General features: G+C 42.3%; 1 protein-coding gene and 1 non-coding gene across 2 annotated transcripts in view; one reads left to right on the forward strand and one right to left on the reverse strand.

The window, feature by feature from the left end:
* LOC117470861 (alpha-1,3-mannosyl-glycoprotein 4-beta-N-acetylglucosaminyltransferase B-like) overlaps window positions 1–15,732 on the reverse strand; it is a 37,835-nt gene extending 22,103 nt beyond the window's left edge. The window contains 5 exon segments of the mRNA XM_034115743.1: window positions 8,798–8,931; window positions 9,036–9,094; window positions 9,096–9,171; window positions 13,523–13,702; window positions 15,479–15,732. Of these exon segments, the coding sequence (XP_033971634.1) occupies window positions 8,798–8,931; window positions 9,036–9,094; window positions 9,096–9,171; window positions 13,523–13,702; window positions 15,479–15,569 (540 nt within the window). The 5' untranslated portion in view covers window positions 15,570–15,732.
* Window positions 15,733–16,207: 475 nt separating this feature from the next.
* trnaa-ugc lies at window positions 16,208–16,279 on the forward strand. Its single transcript has one exon. It is a non-coding gene; the product is annotated as a tRNA-Ala (tRNA).
* The last annotated feature ends 7,101 nt before the right edge of the window (window positions 16,280–23,380 follow it).

Genomic DNA, 23,380 nt, shown 5'->3' on the forward strand with positions numbered 1-23,380 from the left:
ATTGTTTCAGAAATTGTCAAAATGCCAATACTGTTGGACGTGACAATAGAACAACACGAAGTTGAAGATTTGACCATCCTATGTCCTGATGCACCAAGCCTATTATCAGACATCGTTCAAGCTGGAGGCATCAATGAGCGTCTGTCGGCCATGTTTTTGTGTCTGACACTTTTTTGAGTGATGCATACAGACCACCAGGCCAGAACAACAGAAAACAGATTATTCTTGGTGGTGGGGACTGTTACTCCCGATTTGCATGTCTGCCTGATTTGCACTGCGCAAGCGCAAGTTGTTTCTCCATATTGGACAGCTACGTACAGCAAGCAAAGTAAGACATTTGACACAGCGGCGTTTCGCAAAGAAAAAAAACCGACCACATTCATCTGAACGAGAGAGATGAGTTAATGTTATTACAATTGTTATTGTAATTTCCCGATTATTTGAGAAGAAATCGTTGTATTGGGTTAAGTACATTCTTAGATTAAGTGAGAAATGGATTTAACTTCTGTTTGACAGCTATCATACTGGAGAAATAAGAAACTGTAAATGTATGCAATCATTTATGGCATTAATAATTAATATCTAATTCTTAACTGTGAATGGTTTTCATTTATTTAATATTAGAAATGTATTAGTCTTGCCAAACCTTTTCTGTTGAGATTTCTGGAAAAGGGAAATTACTTTTCATAAAAAAAGTTGATTCAAGAACAAAACGAGGGGTTACGTATGGTAACCCTTGTTATATAAACACAGGCGGAGCCCTCTACTGGACTCTATGGGTACTCCCCTTGATCCTATCATGCAAGCATTCATCCACTGAGACTTTCTAGACGTAGCCGGCCCCGGGGCGGGCCTACCTGAATGCGCGCGCATCTCACCGCATAAAAGGAGGCCTCGCCTCCTGACTGTCATCCTACACTTCTATTCAGCAAGCAGCATAGGGCAGACAGGGCCCCTGAGTAGAGGGCTCCGCCTGTGTTTATATAACAAGGGTTACCCCTCGTTATATCTCTCACAGGCTCCGCCATCTACTGGACTCTATGGGTACAGTGGGCGGAGCCCCGATGTATACACGCGCTGTCGTCCCACAACAACACTGTTCCATCTCACTGTCTCTGACCGGCTTTCTGGTTAGCAGCCGCTGCGCCTCACTCACCTCTCCCTCGGCCGTAACCATGGAGAAAAATTGGGGCTGCGGCTGACACCCTGACACGCTTACCCCGCGGAGGTGTGCTGTGACGTGGAGGACTCCCCCCTCCTGCCCTAAGCAGGGGGAAAGAGTCCTCCAGCCCCTATGGGCCCAGCGCGCGTCACGGCATTACGCCCGAGGAGGAGGTCAGATGCCCACTGACCCACAGCCCCCCTCCCTCCTCACCAGTCCTGCGTTGCCCCAGCAAGCACAGACGATGAAAAGGAGCCAGACATGTACAAGAGATAAAACTTTATGGAGGGGCCTGGCGTTGACCAAGACGCCGCCGTGCATATGTCCTCCACACTCACGCCGTTAAATAAGGCTGTTTAAAGGGGACCTATCATGTAAAATGCACTTTTGTACGTCTTTTATACATGAATATGTGTCCCCGTTGTTCCAGGGAACTCACCAAGTGTCAGAAAACACAACCCTCTCTATTTTCCTCCATACCCAAATCTCTAAAAAAGGGGCTGCAACGGATCTGATAAAAACTGATCCAGATTTGAACACTTCAATGACGTCACAGAAGTGGCGCTACGGCTATTGGGCCAAATCTCCACCTATCAGGGGAATGTGGGGTTGGGCCACGGCCGGCCATTGCCGCTCGAAAGCGCTGGAGTACATATACATGTAGTACATATTCCAGGCCTGTAAGTGGCGCTGTAGTCTGCCACAAAAGCAGCGAAGAAGACTTCCCGCCCATAGTTACCATGGTTACCCTTCTGTTTATTCTCCGCTGTGGCTTTTTTTCCCCTCTTGACTTGATCAGAGCACGGCTCCCCTCTCCTGCAGGGGGGCGTGGTCAGCTGCAGCTCACAGAGATCAGCCCCGTAGACAGCAAACAGCACATAGAGCGAAATGAGGCATGGCTAAAATGCATGATCTGTTTGGTATTTTGAAAACAGAAACGTATAAATATACCTTATATAGGTATGGCTCTACAATATATCATTTAAATATAGCATGATAGGTCCACTTTACATAAGGCAATTTAGCCTCCCTCGCCCCACTATGGGGTGGAAGATGAAAGCCCCCCAAACTGAATAGCCCTCGACCTGAACGCACTCCTTAGGCTCTTGGGCACAAAGGAGGGGTTCGGTCTGAGTGTCGCCCCACTCTGGTCACCCTGGATCATCAAACAACTCAGGTGCACCGATAGAGCGGTTAACTTGGACACTATTTTGGCTGACGTTAAGGCAAGTAGCAATGCTGTCTTCCACGACAGTGCTTTCAGGGAGGAGAGCTCCAGAGGCTCAAATGTTTCGGAGACCAGAGCCTCGAGCACCAACGGCAGGTCCCACTGCGGGGCGGAGGCGTGCACTACTGGGCGCAGCCTCCTGACCCCCCGTAAAAACCGCAACATTAATGGCTGAGAAAAGGCTGACCTGCCATCAAATCCCTCATGGCAGGACGAGATGGCTGCTGCATACACTTTCACTGTGGAATGAGCAAGCCCTCTGTCCACCAATAACTGTAAGTACGACAAAATAGATCCCAACTCACAAGATAGGGGCTCAATTTTCCGCTCCTCACACCATTGCTGGAATCCAAGCCACTTTGGCCTGTAACAGGCTGTGGTGGATCCAGCTCTAGCTGCCTGGATCGACTGAATAACACTGTCAGACAATCCATCCTGTCTCAGCCTGTCCCTCTCAGGAGCCAAGCCTGGAGAGGTTGGCCCAGAGTGGGTAACGCCCTGATTGCACCTGCCTCTTGAGACATCGCCCAGCAGAACTGGGGAAGCGCCCAGGGCTAGACCACCTTCATCTGTGTAATCTCTGAGTACCACGGAGCCCCAACGCGATCCGGCGCTACTAGGATGACTGCCAGACGTTCTCGCCTCACTCTCCCCAGGAGAGGGAGAATGAGACACAACGGTGGAAAGGCGTAGAGCAGCTTCCTTGGCCATGGCTCGTGTGCAAACGCATGGAGAACCACAGGGGACAGTGGATGTTGCGCTGGCTGGCGAACAGGTCCACCTCTGCTGTCCCGAACCGGGCCCAGATCCACTTCACCACCTCCGGGTGAAGCGCCCACTCGCCTGGCAGGGGTCCGCCCCTCGACATGAGGTCGGCCCCCCTGTTCTCCAGACCCGGAATGTGGAGGGCTCTCAGAGATAATACCACCTCTGAAGCCCATAACCACAGTTTCTCCGCTGTGGTCAACAAAGCGGCGGAGCGGACTCCGCCCTGCCTGTTGATATATGCGACTGTGGTGCTGTTGTTGCTCCTGACCATTACATGTCTCCCCTGAATTAAGGGTTTGAAATGCTGGAGGACTAACACTACTGCCCGTAGCTCTAGGAGGTTGCTGTGCCGTGTCTCTGTTAGAGACCAGCGCCCACCTATAGCCCTCTTCAGGCAGGTCCCTCCACATCCTGTTCCGGATGTGTCCGTAAACACTGTGATGTAGGAGGTCACCCGTCCCAGAGGTTGCCCTCCACTGAGGGGGGATGGTCACCAGGCGCCGTTTGTGTCTCTTGGGATCGAAACGCAGGCTGGAGAACCACCTCTGCAGGCGGCGCATATGCAGTAACCCAAGTGGGACCACAACGTGAGCAGCCGCCATGAGACCCAGAGTCTGCATGACAGTTAAAGCTGTCACTGTTGCCCCCTGTCGCAGTCTGCAAACTGCCCGAAGCAAGGATGCCTGTTTGCTCTCTAACAGGGTGGCACGTAGCCTGCCTGCATCGAGCACCACTCCCAAATACAACGCCTGTTGGTGAGGTATGGGGGTGCTCTTCTTCCAATTGATCGCAAAACCCAACTTGGTTAGGTGTAGGATCAATTGGGCTGTGTAACATATTGCCCGTTCCCTGGACCCAGCCATGACTATGAGGTCGTCCAGATAAAAGAAAACTCTCATGCCACGGCCACGCAGCGGCTGGAGCGCTGTGGCCACACATTTGCTGAACGTGCGTGGGGATAGGGAGTAGCCGAACGGTAGCCTGTTGTACTCGTAGGCTACACCCTGGAAGGCAAAACGCAAATACTTTCTGTGTTTCGGAGCAATCTCGACATGAAAGTAAGCGTCCTTCAGGTCGATGGTTGTGAACCAATCGAGGATATCGATCCGAAGAGCCCTTCCGTGGCAACGGGGGTCCCAAGGATATCGTCTCGGTCTTTCTTGGCCAGTGCGGTCAGACCTAGCCACACGTGATGCGACGCCACGGTGGCCAGGGACATCACACGACCGGCTGCGGTAGCCATACCGTGGACCAGATTATTCATCTGGCCCACGCAGTGGTCCGAGTAATCACTCCCGCCCTCAGGTGGGGGGGCGGAGGTGTCCTGCTGAGGGGTAATCAGCGACACTCCCAACACACCAAGATTACTGGCTGCCATCTGCGCCCCGAGCCTGAACATCTTATCCATCATTATACATGTGTGTTTACACTGCTCCGTTGACCATTGACTTCCGGTAAAAGTTCCTTCAAAATAAGAGTCCCGATCTTATTACTATCAAAATAAAAGTGCAAAACGAAAATATTGGCATACAAATATAATCACTTCTCTAAAAGGTAACTAATTTTAAATATAGTTAGACATATTATAGGTCATTTACAATAATAATAATAATAATAATATTAATATTAGTAATACGCTTTATATTTGTATAGTACTATTACAAGAATTGTAGCCAAACTGGCTTCACAGCAGTTCAATAGACAGATTAGTATAACATGACAGGATAAAAGCAATGTAGAGGAGCAGCTACATTACAACACATATATCCACGAAGATTAATACATGAAGACTTGTGACTCGGACTTGACTTGGACTCTTCTGAGGTGACTCGGACTTGGACTCGGACTCGAACACAGGTAATGATGACTCGGACTCGACTCTCCCTAGGTGACTCGGACTTGAAGAGTGGTGACTCGAGAGTGACTTGGACTCGTGAATTGGTGACTTGACTACAACACTGTCGTGGAGGAATAAAAACAGGTGCAGACTACTCCAGGCTTCAATCATTGCTCATGATTTATTTATTTATTTATTTATGAGAGGAAACGTAGATAACAATGTGGGAAAGTTTGCTTTTAAGAGTTTATTACTTCAGATATGTGTGGAGCGCTCGTATTAATAAAACCGTTGTGAATCCAATACCAAAGTGCAGCTTATAATTTTGTATTACATCTATAATAAAAGTGAACCTTTGTATTGCAAAAGAAAATTCCAACCGAATTTACTCCAGGTGGAACTAAAGTAAGATTTGACTTGATTATATTTCACATCATTAATCCAAATCTGTAAAGTAACTAAAGGTATTAAATAATTGTAGTGGAGTAAAAGTACACCATTTACCTCTGAACTGTAGTGGAGTAAAAGTACAGAGTAGCATATAATGGAAATAGTAAAGTACAAGTACCTCAAAATTGCACTTAAGTATAGTACTTTTAGCCTAGCATAAAGACTGGAAGAATGGGGAAACAGCTAGCTGGTTTCAGTTCAATGTTGCAAAACTGGCCTAACAGCTCCTGAAGCCTATTGATTAGCATGTTAGCTTGTTCGCTTAAACCATACAGAAACTGAACTGTTAATACAAAAAGCTAAAGTAGCATCAGATTACAACAATCGTGGAAGTGGTATAGATCTCATCTCAATATCAGTGTAAATGGAACAAGTCCTTCCGAGTTAAAGGCCAGTGTGTCAGTGTGTGTGTGTGTGTGTGTGTGTGTGTGTGTGTGTGTGTGTGTGTGTATCACTCGTTTTACCAGCTTTTTCTGTTTCCCATTTCACTTTGTAATCAATGCTTTAGGATAACCGTTTTAGAGGTGGAGTCACATTCCCCATCTACTATTGGTAAGATATTGATATGAGTAACAGAGGAGGCAGCCACACTCTGATACATACAGTAATATGTCTTTACTGCACAGGGTGTGGTCCAGCAAAGGAGACAAGTGTGACCGCTCTGCTGTCATACCATTTGACAGCACAGATGTTGTGGTTGGTCTCCACTCGGATGTCAAAGCTTCCTCTCCCTTTTTTCTTCAAGCTCTTCTCCTCTTCAAGGTTACAGTTGGGTAAGCGCACCTGCCTGGCTGTTCCCACATAATGAATCCTGTGATCAAGGAGCTTCACTACCAATGGGACACAGGTGAAGTAGTTGTCTGCGTAGATCTTATAGTTCTGACCTACTGGAAGCGTGGAGGCAAGCTTCATCACAACATCACCCGACAATCCAAGTTCAGACTTGGCTCGTATCCCATTGACACTGCCTTGGTACACATCAACGTCACAGATCATTCCAGAGATTCCAGTTCTCACTCACACTTTGAACCCCCATGGGTGTGGCTTGCCTGCTGCTGAATTTCCCCTTGAAAGGAATCATCATCTCATCCACAGAGTTGTGTTCTTCTGGTACCACCTGCAGGCATTTCTCTCTGAATGTATCAAGCCAGGGTCTGAGTTTCCAGAGTTTGTCTTTCTTTTCCATCTCTGACACTGTCAAGTTGTTTACAAAATGTAATGATGTCAACAGATATTGGAATCTGTTGCGTGCCATCACATCAGAAACAGGGGGGTACCGTGTGTCTGTCTCCCAATACATACGGACTCCAGACATTTCTGGCTTAGCCTATGATCCTAATAAAAGGAATACCTACACCCATACATGCAGGTAAACCAGTTCAACAAGTCACACAATCCTGCCTATTATCCTAATAAAAGGAATACCTACACCCACACATGCAGGTAAACCAGTTCAACAAGTCACACAATGCTGTCTGGCTCATGCTAACAGGTTAATTATCATACTAAAAAGGATACATCCAAGTGTCCCAACACATTTCAGAAAGAACTGTTTCTGCCAGAACCAGAGAAGAGTTAAATTAATTGTTGTAACTAATCAACTGATAAGATACAAGTAGAGTTTAAAATATTGCTAGAGATATAATTTCACATACTTTTATCAGAAATAATGTATTAATTTATTAAATTCTGGTCTTAATTCAAAATCTTAACAGAGGACACATTTAGAACTTAGTTATAGTGAATTATCAAAGACATTATATTTCTATTTGTGTTTTATTTCCATATGTGAACATATAAGAAGGGCAATCTCCAGGTGCTTATGCTATTTTGACTACCACACTGACCCAGTGTTGTAATATTACAACAAAGACACAGGTTCAAACCCCACTGCAGTCAGCATGTCGTTGTGTCCCTGAGACACTTCACCCCAAAGTGCTCCTGTGGGGATTGCCCACAGTATTGAGTATGTAAGTCGCTTTGGATAAAAGCGTCTAACAAGTAACATGTAATGTAATATAATAAGCTGCTCAAAATCAAATTTGATGAATGTATTCCACAAAAACTAAATATGTAAATGTTCTAGACATTGTAATAATCACAAAAAAAAATATTTGAGGCATTTTACTTACTTGAATCTGACAAATCCAGTCCAATAAAACAAAGAGATGTTTATCGTTTGAAGATTCTGAAGTTTTGTGAGTGTATGGCCAGAGGGCAGGACCTATAAACACATTTACTACCCAATGGCATTGTGAGGCTGAGCAAAAGGACCTATTGACTATGTAAATGTTGTCTTTAAAAAAACAAAACATTTACTGACTTTTTTTAGGATAGCTTAAAGTAATGTTGTAAAATTACAACAGTGGGCCTTACAGGGTTAAGAGAACAGCCTCCATCACAGCTCTCCAGAGGCAGGGGCGGACTGGCCATCTGTGTGTTCTGGAGAATCACAGAACGGCCGGTCGTCAGTGGGCCATTGATGGCCGGTTCGGTTCGCTGACGGCCGGTACCGCCCTTTATTTAATTTTAAGACAAGCTTTCAGGTGTGGGCCAAACTGTACTCCATTATACTTTTAGAATTAGCTAAGGGCCAATTCAAATTGAACAAAAAGCGTCAGTTGACCCCGGGCCGTAGTTTGGACACCCCTGCATTAATGCATAGATAATTGTAAAAAAAAAAACATATCATATATATTTTATCTGAAATGGGCCAATGTTCATAGGGGTGACTACTTAGTAGTAGTATATTTTGATGCTAATACTTTTATACTTCTACTTGATAACAGAGTATTCCTACACTCTAGTACTTCTAGTTTTACTCAAGTATAAGATGTGAGTACTTCTTCCACCTCTGAATTGTTTGCTCCGACAATGATCATATGTGAGTGAGTGAGTGAGTGAGTGAGTGAGTGAGTGAGTGAGTGAGTGAGTGAGTGAGAGTGTGTGAGTGAGTGAGTGAGTGAGTGAGTGGTGAGTGAGTGAGTGAGTGAGTGAGTGAGAGTGTGTGAGTGAGTGAGTGAGTGAGTGAGTGAGAGTGTGTGAGTGAGTGAGTGAGTGAGTGAGTGAGTGAGTGAGTGAGTGAGTGAGTGAGTGAGGAGTGAGTGAGTGAGTGAGGTGAGTGAGTGAGTGCGTGAGTGAGTGAGTTAGTGAGTGAGTGAGTGAGTGAGTGAGTAGTGATGTGAGTGAGTGAGTGAAGTTGAGTGAGTGAGTGAGTGTGTGAGTGAGTGAGTGTGAGTGTGAGTGAGTGAGAGTGTGTGAGTGAGTGAGTGAGTGAGTGTGTGAGTGAGTGAGAGTGAGTGTGAGTGAGTGAGTGAGTGAGTGAGTGAGTGAGTGTGTGTGTGTGTTTTACCTCAGCGACAAAGACAATCACGAGGAGGTCTAGCTGCTGTGACGCGGTCAGGCTGTAGAACAGAGAGCTGAGAGTGCTGATCAGGTAGCTCTGCTTCTCACGCTTCACTGTGGGAATGCCCAGCACCATGGACACTGACACCACACACACAATATCAGAGTCAGCAAAACATTTTACATTGTAAGATCAACATGATTTGATAGGAAAACTTAATAATGGTAATGGTTATATACGATACCTCCGCGGCGGCCCTGTCCCAGCAGCACATTGGGGCAGAGGCTGTCTGGGTGCAGTTGAGGGGGGCAGGTACAGGTAAATGTTAGGCTGAAGGAACATCTGGGGGCCAGCATTTTTTGACTGCAGCCCAATTGTTTCTGTCCACAGGAAGGAGAGATTTGGATCACAGAGTCAGAATCAGAATTCCTTTATTAGGCCCGCAACAACGTTACAGCTAAAGTGACATATCAGATAAAAGGCAAGCAATAATAAAGTAGCTAGCAGGTTAAATATAGAGGAAAAGCACACATTTGAAATAACAATAATGCGCGAGTCCGAGTCGAGTCCGAGTCGAGTCCGAGTCGAGTCCGAGTCCAGGACTCGAGTACTCCATCTCTGATTCTGTCTAAAGTGACATTAGTGCAAACGTTCCAGTCCCCCCCCAGTATAACACACTCCCCCTGTACACTAGTGTCTAGCTTGTCTTGTAATAACTGAAACACAGATACACGTGCAGGGCCCTGATTGGGTGCATAAACATTAATAAAAGTGAAAATGAACTCTAACAGTTCCACTTTCACCATCAAGGCTCTACCTGCCACTATCTCTGTGCTGGACCACATCTTAACATTTAGAGAGGGGGAGAAAAAAAGAGCTACTCCAGCACTAAGGTTTGAGCCATGACTGAGTACATACTGACCCCCCCCACCACATCCCCCAGTCCGTCTCATTCAGGCTATCACTGTGCGTTTCCTGCAGAAATATCACATCTAATTTTTTCTGATTAAAGACCTCTAACACTAAAGCTCTTTTCTGTGCACTTCTACCCCCGTTCATGTTTAAAGAAGCAACCCTTAAAGCCTGCATTAGAGGAAGGAGACAGAGAGAAAGAACAGACAGGTACACACAGCAGAGAGGAGACACCCAGTGTTGCATGATCATGTTGAAATTATTTACACCTTTTCAGTTTCTTCCCTCTTTTGCTTTCTTTCGTACCTTTTCTCATAGCAGTTACATGCTTCCTGAGACGATAGCGTTTCTTTTCATCCAGCAGGTCTAACCCTAAAACTTTCTGAAGAGTGCTCACTGTATGAAGAAACTTGTTAGTGTCAGGGAAAAAGTCTCTCACTTCCACTGACTTGCCAAAAGACTCATTTAAAAAGACATTAATCTCTTCCAAAGAATATATCTCTGCTTTCTGCGAGAGACTATCTGCAACTGAAACACAGTCAGAATCCCCCTCACCCAGGGGCGGATCTAGACAAATATTCATGGGGTGGCAAGAGATTTTGAGGGGTGGCATCCCCTGGCAGAAGTATATGCTGATTGAATAGCAGTCATATCAATCAATCACTTGGAAAGCCACAATATTAATATTTTAACTCAATAACATAGGTGACATTATTGTGGCACATCAGTAAAGCCTTACATATAAATATATAAGGTAGCAGACATAATTGAATGAATTTTAACTGAACAATAACTGAATGAGTTTGTTTCACTCTTAGACCAGCAGGGGTACCACATCTATGCAGACTGCTGCAATAAGTACATTAATTAACTGTCTCATCAATGTTTGTCGGAATTAATATGATACTATTAACAATCATATTATTCCTATCAGCTGTCAATCACTGTTATGATTCACATATTCATTTATTATTGAATAAACTATAGTTTTTGGAGGAGTTAATGATGAATGTTCCTCAAAATGCTTGCTCACCCTCCTTCAAATTTGATAGACAAGTAATTATATCATGTATCAAAATTCAAAAGATTCAAAGGAACAGTTCAGCGCCCCACAACTTTACTGCAAACAGTGACAACCTGGACTTTACATCAGAAAGAACAAACATTAAAGAAGTGACTAACTGCAACACTTAGGGTTAAAAAAAACGTGTATTCAGCTAAAACATACACATCGCTGCAGTTATTATCCAGTGGAAAGTCCTTACCTACTGGCCTAGTTACATCAAAGTGGTTACTTCTTTTTGGCTGGGCAGTGTAGTTTTACACACCGTCTTATTTGACTTTCTCAGGACTTAAAACTGTTTTTTGGGGGCAGACCCCCACAAAGAAAAAAATATATTTACACACGTAAGGTCATCATCTTAACAGTTTTTTATGCTCATCGAGTCATCCGTGAGCAGAGCATCAAGTTGGCATGCCTATTACAGCTGAATGCGGCGATTACCATTTTGTTCAGCAAAACGCCTCACAAACTTATTAAGATCCAAAGCTTTAGTGTGTTTTGATTCAATGCTGAGTACAGCCAAACTTGACAGTCTCTTCTCTGTCATTGTAGACCGCAAATACCTCATTCCTTCCGTCTACTTGGGTCCGAATGCTTCTCGTTTTGCGCCGTCCCCCCGTTCAAATGAAATTGCCGCCAATCATATTTCCATGCTCGCGTCTGGCCCGGGGGAGGGGTTACAAGACTCGCGTCTTGTGCTGCATTCACTTGCACTCGGACATTAGAGATTTTCTCTCATAAATGTCCGATGAGCCACAACTTTTTGCCACCCCGGTAGATCCGCCCCTGCCCTCACCGTCTGTGTCCATCTCTGTCACCTCATTACTGTCTGCAGCCTGTTTAAGCTCTTTTTGCCGCCCAGAGCCAGACGGCAGCTCCTGCTGTGTGCCAACAGCCTCCACCTGTCCCGCAGCCCCGGTCCTCAACTGTCCTGCTACATCGTCCTCCACCCGTTTACCTGTTTCCACATTTTTCCCTCTCACACTCACCACACTCTCTACAGTCCCTGTTTCATCTCTCACGATATTCATCCCTACTTCATCCGCAGCCCCCGGGGCCCCGGTAAGACTTTTTTGTGTGAAACCGCTCAATGAACTACATCTCTGGTCTTGCACAACAACACACGTCACCAAGATGGCCGTCACTACTGTCTTGCCAAACAAGGGATTGACTACCCTCACTATCACCACAATGAAACACGTCCTGAAGAATGTCATGCAAAGCTGCCTGCCTGCCTTCCTTTGATTCTCTCTGAACTGCCTGATCTTTTTAATGTTTAATGTCAACCATTTGTGCAGATAGCATGAAGTAGAAAAGATCGCCGATGCTAATGTAGCGTTAGCGTTAGCATGTCTCCCCCGGGGGCATCCGGGCTTAAACTGTGTATTATAGAATGATCACACCGGTGTGACAGTACTCTTCAAAGGGTTCACGAAATATGACTACTACTCTTACTGTTTAACATTTTGGGTTACTTAATGTTACTTCATGTTAAGGCTAATACAAATGACAAGGCTAAGGCTGTAATGCTAACTAACGTGCTTGCTACTAGCTAGTTAGCTAACTTGATCCAGCCACTCCTGGTCCTTTCATCAGACGGGAAGCGAAAGAACGAGCAAGACCCATTGCTGGTATGATAACAACCTGGTACTAAGCACACAGGCATCTTGTTAAAGTTATCTTAGCTATCTCTTATTTAGTGGAGGAAAACAATTGTGACATCAGTTATGACATCACTTACGTGACTCTGGGATTTGTAGTCTTTCTAGTTGCGTATTTTTCATAGTCTTATATTTCAACAGTTTTACGACAAACTGTGACTTTTTTGACATGGAAATGATTTTTTAAGATTGACAAACATCATATGTGTAATTCATGGCACAATTCAAACGGGATCGAAAGATACGTTTTCTCTCACCATTGACTTAAATACATAATTTTTCCGAAATAAGGTCCCATGAGGTCCACCGGAAAGGGAGGGACTTCGCCTCTCTATAGTGGAATGCACAGCATTCGCACTAATTAAGCTATGAAAATCCTGATTGTATTAGTCGTTCACAGCAGGTCTCATGCTTATTTCCCACATAAAAAAGAACAGTGCAGGTTTTTGGGGGACTAATATTATATATCTATGACTTTTCTGGGTTGAACTGAGCTGCCTCCTGCAAACCAGAGCCCATCATGTTCAGAGATGAAAGAAGTACTCAGATCTTGTACTTAAAAAGTAGCAATACCAGAGTGTAGGAATACTCTGATACAAGTAAAAGTCCTGGATTCAAAATGTTACTCAAGTAAAAGTAGAAAAGTATTATCATCAAAATATAGTTAAAGTAGCGACAGTAAAAGTGCTCATTGTGCAGATTGGTCCATTTCAGAATAATATATATGATATGTTTTATAATGATTGATCATGAAAGTGTTCTCAAAGCTGGTAAAGGTGCAGCTAGTTTGAATGACTTTGTATACTGCAGGGTAGCTTGTGAATTTACTCCAGGTGGAACTAAAGTCTGATTTAACACTTGATTATATTTCACATCATTCATCCACATCTGTAAAGTAACTAAAGGTATTACATACATGTAGTGGAGTCAAAGTACATGATTTACCTCTGAATTCTAGTGAAGTAGAAGTACAAAGTTATATACAATTTAAGTACTATTCAAGTCCCCCAACATTTTAATTAAGTACTTGATTAAATGTACTTAGTTACTTTACACCTCTGGTCGCATGCTTGTTAATTTGAAGTAGAACAGCACCTGTGGAGTTGGCGGTGGAGATATTACGGGGGGGTTGGGTGGAGTTGGTGGAGTTTGTGGCTTTGGACATGTTCTTCAGACGTTCCAAGATGCGGCTGAGGTCCCGGCCCACCTGCCCGGCCCGCTCCTCAGCCGCCAGCAGACGCCGGTACAGGGTCTGCAGGTCCGGAGCCGCTGAGCCTGGAGACATTAAATAAACAACATTAACATCACAACATTAGCAAGAGCAACGACCTGATGCAAAGTTTCAACAAAACCAGATCAAGCTCAACAGCCCAATCGGAACCTTGCTAATCTTATACCGAGTGGTGGAATGTAACTAAGTACATTTACTCAAGTACTTAGCTAAAACATGTAGGTACTTTCCATGAGTTCATTCATTTTATGCTACTTTATACTTTTACTCCACTTCCTTTATTTTATAAATGTAGTTACTTTGCTGATTTAGATTATCAATACAAAATATAAATCAACTAAAACACTCAAATATAGTATTATAGGTTGAACTGCCCAGTAGTACTGTATATAAAGTGTTTTAAATTAACCCCACCTTGAGCACATGCAACTTTGAAGTGATGAACATATTAATGTGTCAATAATTATAATATATCAATTAAAAATATATGGTGCTGAAATTGGTGAGTGAATAAGGAGTACTTTTACTTTTCTAAAGTAGGTATATGCTAATACTGAGACAGAGAAACAGAGTGCCACACAAACAAGTGTAAACAATGTAAACTATTTGCATTATATATTGATTGGGTGTTTTTCAGTATTTTCTTTGTATTATTCAGAAACTCTATTGATATGTATTTTCTATTTGAAATGTTGTATACATTTGCTGTTCATTTTAAAATTTGAGTTGTATTATATGTGTATCTTATTCTATCTTTTAAATATCTATCCAAATATCTAGCTATCTATCTAGTTAATCATAGCTTCCTTTTAACTTTACTCAAAACATGCATATTTGACTTGCAGATAATTGACATCATTTTGAGACATTTATCCTGTTTACAGTGTTTGCACAGCAATTTTAGGAGTTATTTCGGCACACTGACCCTTTCTAAGTATTGGCCTCAGACAGACAGACAGACAAATAAATGTGTGGAAACAAATATAAACATAACAACATTAAATACAAATGAAAGCAATAGACAGGAATATATGCATATACAGTAGAAAGGACACGATGAATATTATAACATTTAATGTAGCCTTACCACTGCATTGGTAAGGTAAAACTAGGCCGATTAATAAGATGTGAAGTGCTTTGTAACTTTGACCCGCTTGACTGAATACACAAAAAACAATGAAGAAAGTTGAACCAATAAACTAACACAAACTAACTGTATCACTATAACATGATGATGATGGTGATGATAAATAATGCATCTAACGTTCCGCTGTTCATTCAAAAACAGCGCATTAAACAAACAATCATGCTCTTACTTGGAAAACCATGCGGAAATGTCGTCATCAGCAGGCCATCACGTTGTTTCCGAAAATAACCGAGTGAGACGAGTAGATTTTAGCCGAGACCGGCGGAAAGTTTGTCTCAAAACTCCGTGTGTGTAAAAAGACGATCCACAAGCAGAGATTTGAGACCCACAAGCAGAGATTTGAGATCCACAAGCAGAAATGTGAGATCCACAAGCGCATTTTTGGTTGACAAATACAACAAGAGATATTCAAAGATCTTTTTTTTATTTGTAAAAATATTTTGCGTATTTTCAGATCCGTTTTACATTTGCAAATGTATTTGTGAGTTTGCAAATCTTTTAAATGCATTTGTGGATGGTGTTTTACATTTACAAATCACATATTTACACACAAATTATTTGTATGTTCACACAAATAATTATGAGACATATCTAAGCCCATACATTTGTAAAACTTGTTTAGTTTGTTTGTGGAGTTATGGCAGGAAATTAGCTCCATACACTGACAGCTCACCTTCATTACTGGGAATCGATATAATCCAAGATATGGACGCCAAACTGAGGATCGCCAAAACACATCCAAATCTGAAGGAGTAAAGTCTCATTTCATTTCTCAGCGTCGGTCCGTCCGTGTATGTGTTCCGACCTGCAGGTGCGGTGACAGCGGGCAGCAAGGTGTGTGTGAGCGCTCAGGTAAAGAGCACCTAGTGACTCTACCCTATGCCAGCAACAAACAACACAAAGCATGCCTGTCTTCACACCTCTCTTCCTGTGGGCAGTACATGTGAACTTTCCAACAATGAATAAGGATTCTGTGCAGAACACGGTACCTGTTGCGGGACCCATTGCCAGGTGCTAACGCTGAATGAAGGAGTGCAACAGCGACTCCGGCTGGTAGAATAAGAGAAGGCTTCAGCACGAACACAAATAATGATAGAAATGCATTGATCAAATTCTCATTTTGTTTTGTTGTATTGTGTGGTAGCCTAGGCTACATAGCTGTTTATAGCCTAAAAGCCTTGGTGAGTAGTAACGTTACTTATTTTATCAAGAGTAGGCTACTTCGAGTTATTGGATAAAAGTCACATTATAGAAAGAATTAGGCTACCTGTGTCCTGTGTGTGTAACGCAACAACTTCCCTTGCTCATTAATAGTATAATAACCATAATTCACCTGTTTAAACATGAGAAACAATGACCATGTGCATGTAGTTATAATTGAACTTTCCCTAATCAGCTTTATGGGGATGTAGCTCAGTGGTAGAGCGCATGCTTTGCATGTATGAGGCCCCGGGTTCAATCCCCGGCATCTCCATGATTTTTCAATACTTTCCGTTTTCCTAGCAGATTGCATTATTTAACTATCGGCTATCAGTCAGAAAAATAACAAAATGTACGGCAAGTACCTGCTCGGCGTAAGATACCTTGCGTCGCTGCTTTTAGGGTAATCTTGTTGGTAGCCTAATATATTCAAATGTTCTACTTCGTTAAGAGGCATGTGCAATGCAATGCAATTTAATTTAAACTTATTTGGATGTTGTTACATTCACAAACCGCTGAGTCTGCAATTAACAAACTGCTTTTCTTGTGTGAACTTCTCTGCATCTGTGTGTGTTTTTTTTGGTTTAATAGAATTGATCAGGGAAATATCTATAGCCAATCAGATATTTACTTCATTTTCAGCCAATCACAGGAGTGTGTCCCCACATTGTTATGATTTAATGACATCACAACATCAACATCCGGCGGTGTGCAGGGATTGAGAATTATTTGTAACCTGCCTAGTCGGTTCAGTTGTGCTGTCCATAAGCTAACACTAACAATTGCTTGATCCCTAATAAGATCTTTGGAAAATCTGTAAATAAATAGTATTATTGTTGTTTTTAAATCAATAATCCATTCCGCAAAATCAGAATTATAAATTATTATAAATTGGAAGAAATATTTAACCTAAGCAAAAACACATTACAAGGTTAACTTGACATATCCTGAAAAGCAGGCTCCATTATTCTTCCAGGACCATTTCCACGTGGCCAGCTGCCTCTGCTGACAGAGATGTTCCGAGGGTCAGAGCAGTTTAACAGATATCCTTAAATCTCTCTTCTAGTGCCACCTATTTGTAAAAACAGGCTTGGATAAATGTAACAAAAGATGATTTATGAAAACCAAAGTGACTAAGAAGCCAATCAGCATGATAAGGTTTAATGACTTTTTGGCTTGGACAAAAAATAGTGCTGCAGGGCAATGGTTGATCAGACCATAAATGGATCATAAAAACTATGACCATATTTAATTTTCTATAGTCAACAATGCTATTTTCAGAGTGAAGCTGAGCCGGTTTACTTTACCACCATAGCTATATAAAGAGAACATCCACGACAAAATCTTCCTATAAATAGTGTTTGTCTTGGCTGAACTAGCTACATAAGCTCATAGAACAACTCCATATCTATAACCATTTCCTTTAAATGACACAACAGTGAGAAAACATATTTGTAAAGGGTATATTTTGTGTTTTGTGTATCTTATATTTTACATTAGTATACCTCAGAGCAAAGACACACTAACTCTGAAAAGATGTCTTACACTCCAATTTCGACATTACGTTTGGAGCGTGCTTTTGCGTTTAGTAGCCTAATTCTGTGCTCAACAGCATTATATTAAGGGGGGCGGGTTGGTTTACATCTCCCAATTGCTTTGGTCTAGTTATTTTCGTCCGGTTGCAAATTGTCACTCCTTTCCTTTTATTATCAACTAAGGAGTGCGTAATTCCATAAATGAGACCACATGTGTAGCTCATCACTATCCTTTCAACACTGCTCTCTTTGTGGAGCTGCAGGGCGGGCCATTACCAATATCATTTGTTCAGTGTATTAGCCAGGCACATCTTTCCATGTGTATTCCATCATCTGATTTCCTTCCACTTGTAAAGATTGAATATAGTCGTGTCTTAGCAACTACAACTTCAATATTAAATGTCTTTTAAAATTCTAACTGTATTGCAGATGTACAGAGGTCCCATGAGTGCATGACTTCACAGACGTTCAGACAAGAGTCAGCATGGAGTCCAAAAAGAGCATTTTGTTGCTATGGACAACAGCAAGATGAAGCACACAGTCACAGACACACAGCCCCATTCAGATACTTTACAACACCCGCCCCCCCCGCCACTAACCCTTCATCTGTCATCATTACCACCAAGTGACCTTTTGACCTGTCCCAGCCGCTGAATTCATGAGGAAGTGGCCTGTTGTCATGGTGACAGAGTAAACGTTAAATCTCCCTTCACCCCAGAAACTTTGATTCATGTTTTCATTCGAACTTATTTTCTGAGGAGAAACATAGCGAATCAGCCATTAGTACATTAGCATTAGCATTAGCTCAGGTTGGTTCTCCTGAGATGAATAGCTTGAATAGCAGCTGGTGTTTTTTGTTTGTTATCTGCTATTTCCCAGCTAATCACTCACTTCGCCTGTTTGCTATATTGCTGAGCAGGTTGTGAACTGTGCGCTTCTAAGAGTTTCTATACTGAAAATGTTTTGAAAGCCCTGGTGGTTTGATAAACACACACACACACACACACACACACACACACACACACACACACACACAACACACACACACACACACACACACACACAACACACACACACACACACACACACACACACACATACACACACACACACACACACACACACATACACACACACACACACACACACACACACAAACACACACACACACACACATACACACACACACACACACACAAACACACACACACACACACCACACACATACACACACACACACACACACACACACACACACACACACACACACACACACACACACACATACACACACACACACACACACACACACTCATTGTTGTCTTTTAGGCTGTATTACTGGAGCATTTATGGCATATGACAAGGGATGCAGGGGTAAACAATAGAGAAGAAGGAGGAGCGTCTGAGTCTTCAGAGGGTCTCTGAGGAGGACGTCCTGCCTCCTTCCTGTGCCTCAGCCACTGTGTCCCTGTGGCTACAAAGACTTGTACTATACTGTAAACTTCTTATGTTTATATCCCTTTTTATTTCTTTTATGTTGCATACATGGACATAAAAGGGACTTCCATGCGTCGAAAGTTTATCAAATCAAATCCTTTTCATTTGTTAATTGCACCGGGCACGCTACAATAAGTAATGTCTTATTCTAAACTTTCATTCACATGCTCAAACTTACATTAAACATAGAATACTACAAGTATGCTTACTATTAACCCACTAAACACATATACTGTACTGACACCTTTCACACAACTCGCTGTTCAGTTAAAGGAGGCTCAAATACAGGCATTAGTCCAATCAAGCTATAGCGGGTGACACACATTTCACATTCCGATAAATGATAATATATTATCTGCATTTCGCTAGTTTGTTACAGTTTCATATACAACATTCATTTGTGTCAATATTTCAATACAACTTTTCATCACTTTAGCTTTAATACACAAGTACATCAATGCACGAGGCTGCTCTCGGCACTAAGGATTCCCCTAAAGGACCCCTGAGCTTCACTCTTGGTAACTCTCACTTACCTACTAGATATTAAAATTGCACATGAACATCAGAAACAGGTTAAAGAAATGCAAAAAACGTTTGCAATATGATATCATGTCTATTATCAGGCCCAATATTACTGTGGGACCCACATTTATATTCTAAAATATTGCAGTTGTCACAAAACCCAATGTCCCCACCAGGAGAAATCAAGTATTTTGATTCTGAAGTCTGTATGTGTGTCTTCTGCACTATCACATCAGCCTCACACGTGTTGTTCTTTGCGGTAAAAGAGCAGATTACAAGGAATGTATGGAGAATATTATTCTGAACATGAATCGGCATATAGACAATACCAAGGTACTAATAATATGCACTCCGTCTTCCAAGTATGCGATTCCACTTCATGTTCTCTGCTTTTTATTTCAAGAGTGTTGAATGGAAGGCAGCTGTATTCAAAGAAACAGATCACAGTGAAAGCTATGTTGGCTCACAGAGAGAGAGAACACGAGGAAACACAGATAGAGAGACAAATCTGTTCGTCTTCATTTGAGTTTTTAATCCGCATGTTAAGAGGATTGTGTGTAAAATGTTAATACACGAGAGAAGATACACATGCAGATGTTGCACACAGGGAAACATGCACACACAAATCTAAACCCATCTTTGCTGTGTAACACTCACTAATCCTCCCGGGTCAAATGCAGGATTCCAGAGAGTGCTTTTTTTCATTTTAGAAAAGCGGAATGATGTCAAATCAACGCATCTATGATCATTGATGTTACATATTGACGGGGATGCAGAGCTCACAGATGGAACAGTGAGGAAACTGAGGTTGGATCTTCTGAAGTGAAGGAAAGACACTGCTTCCACAAACGCTTACATTTGTACTCTCAGTGTGGCAGTGGGTGGGGCAGAGGGTGGGGAGTGGGGGTCTTAGGGAAGAATCAAGAGAAGAGAAAGGAGCCATCTGTTCCTATAGTGGCAGATAAAGAGGGAGTGAAGAAGAGGACGGACGCAGAGGAGGAGGAAGGTAAAACACTCTTCTTTAACGCTGTGTGCAGCTTATCTGCTGACCTGTAAGCTTCTCTGAGGTATGCATGCCAGATAGTGAGAATATTGCATGAGTCATGGCCAATACCCTGACCATTAGTGGTATACGTATATAGTGAGTGGGCTTCTGTTAAGCCTTAAGGGAAAACAGGAAAGTCAAAGTTTGGCTTCAGAGCAGGACAGTAGCCGGGATATTAGACATACTTATCAAAGAAGATATATATTTCAATTACAGAGAAGTCAATGTTTTTTTTTGTATTACCTTCTAACCCTAACCCTTAACCTAGAATCAGATTCTGGAAGAGATGTGCTGATTATTTTGGGTGTTTTTTAATTTTGCTACTTGGTCTAAAACTTGTCATATTTAACTATAATAAGCAAACAAAAGGGTCAGGGTCAGTTAGGGTTTGGCTTATTCAATAATGGCTGTGATCTCAATGTTCTCAGAACTTTCTCATAGAAAACATTTTTTTAACGCACTGACATTGTGTTATAAAAAGTTCAGCTAACTGGTTTATATTAGATTTACTTAATTGATCCCGAATTGGGAAATTGAAATGAAACTGAACAGGCTGTCAAAAAGCTGCATGTTGAATGTACTGTTAAGAAGAAGAAGAGCTAACGTAAAAAGTGTAAGCTAATGTTTCACAAAACAAATATATGTTATGAAAATGTGTTTCACAGAATCAGTTTAATATCACCTTCCATTTGAGGGCTTCTTAACAGACCACCCCCTGTGACTCTTGCCCTCTTTGCCTCTTAATGTCATTGAGTTAACACAATCCTCGTCCTCCATTCATCCCTCCTTTTCATCCTGTCCTCTCTGCCTCCATGCTTTAACTGAAATGGTATACCCTCTAACTTAATTAAAGGAAGCCTCTGAGTGACACGGACACACACTCACATCAACCCCTGTCCTGTACCGGGACCCTCCCCTCCGTCTTGTATGGTAATTTCTGTCCATCTTCTGATTGAATCTGGTATATTGTCCCCCAGTGGGAATACAGGATGGATGTTTCCCGTCAACTTCACCCACTGACCGCTTTAACTCATTCATGCTGTTGTGACGTTGGATGTCAAAGGGTTTTTTGTTAGAGCCAAAGAAGCTTAAAGGCATTGCATTCTCTAACGTTAGTTAATACACTGGAGATAAGAGCCTTCTAGACAAGTGCATCCTCTGTAGTTGTATATTGATGGAAGATTTTGGTTAAATTGCATATTCTGACAGATTTCTGATGGATTTTGGGCATTTCAAAGAGTCGTTAATGTTTGGTTAATTTTACTCGCTTATCGTACACATGCCACATTTTCTACACGCTCAAATCCACTGCTGTCAATGAAGACAGGCGGAAGGCGCACTTAAACGTGAAAGTGATGCCATCGTGAAGCACAAAGCCTATTTTTTCCAACAGCTGTGCCCTAATTCTAAAGTAGTTGAACTTCTTGAAGGCAGCAGCTTGCTACTCTTATCACGTGACGATGAACAAACTATCACGGCCATCTTTATTTTCTAAAACACTGCTTTTACCATTTTGAATAGAAACGTCTTAGAAACAATGCCTGGGAAAAGATCAGCTGCTGCAGTTTGCTGGTTGGTTGCTGAGCAAAGTAACCTGAACAAAATGGTACCAGCGCACACAGCTAGATGTGACCAATGTGTGTAGATGCTGCATATGGGGCACCTAAAGCAGTTATAATCAATATATTTTAAATAACAAAGTATTGTGATAATCTGAAAACATTGTGACCATGTGAAGGTGCTTTGTAGTGATGACTCTACCTGAATATGCAGCTACTCAAAGCTTCTCTCTGTCCGGCTGCTTTGTCATTGTTTTCGTTCACTGGTTTTCAGCCGCAGCAGACAGCTGTGAAAAGCTGTACACTGCAAAGGTACATTGTCCACTACCTGCAGATGAAGAAAAGCAGCAGACTGACACAGTTAGAGACTATGGTGAACATTCTAAAGCATTTTGGACTAATATAAAGAGACATACATTTTTCTCAGGAGTTCATGGAAACTAGAAACAGCTAAAAGAACTGGTCGACTCAAAGAGCAGTCCATATGAATGATAAGGTTGCTCCATGGCCCAACAAATATTAATAACAGGTTTAATCCATAAAGATGTTGTCAGTCTGTTGAACGGCTGTCTCAACAGGAATCAGCCTCATGGAAGCTGCCTGCTACATTTCGAGTAGGTTCCGTAGTCCGACATATGAAACTTAACTGATATAACAAACATATTTGTTTTAGCACAACCATTGATCTTTTTTTATACATAACAACATAGTCGTTTTGTTTGAATCCACAACTTTAACCACAGGTTCAAAACCGCAGCCATTTCACTTTCATAACCTGCCGTCATACATGCAGTTTGGCCAGTCAGGATTAATATACTAGTAGAGAGAACATCATAACAGAAATAACAGCCATTACATGGGCTGATAACACTCAATAGGGAATGTGTCTTCTGTCTTGCTTAATATTCTACCAACAATTACTTTAACATGTTCTTGTATTACCAATATTGGCCTCATTTGTAATAACATTTCCATTTCCGGGAGGCTGTGGCTCAGTGGGTTAGTGCGCTGATCTTCGAATCAGAGGATAGCAGGTTCGAGTCCCACTGCAGTCAGCATGTCGTTGTGTCCCTGAGACACTTCACCCCACATTGCTCCTGTGGGGATTGTCCACAGTACTGAATGTATGTAAGTCGCTTTGGATAAAAGCGTCTAACAAGTGACATGGAATAATTGATGTATAATGAACTTGTTTTCCCTACAGGGATGGAGAATGA

This window comes from Trematomus bernacchii, unplaced genomic scaffold, assembly GCF_902827165.1.
Source record: "Trematomus bernacchii unplaced genomic scaffold, fTreBer1.1, whole genome shotgun sequence".
Taxonomy (NCBI): Eukaryota; Metazoa; Chordata; class Actinopteri; order Perciformes; family Nototheniidae; genus Trematomus; species Trematomus bernacchii.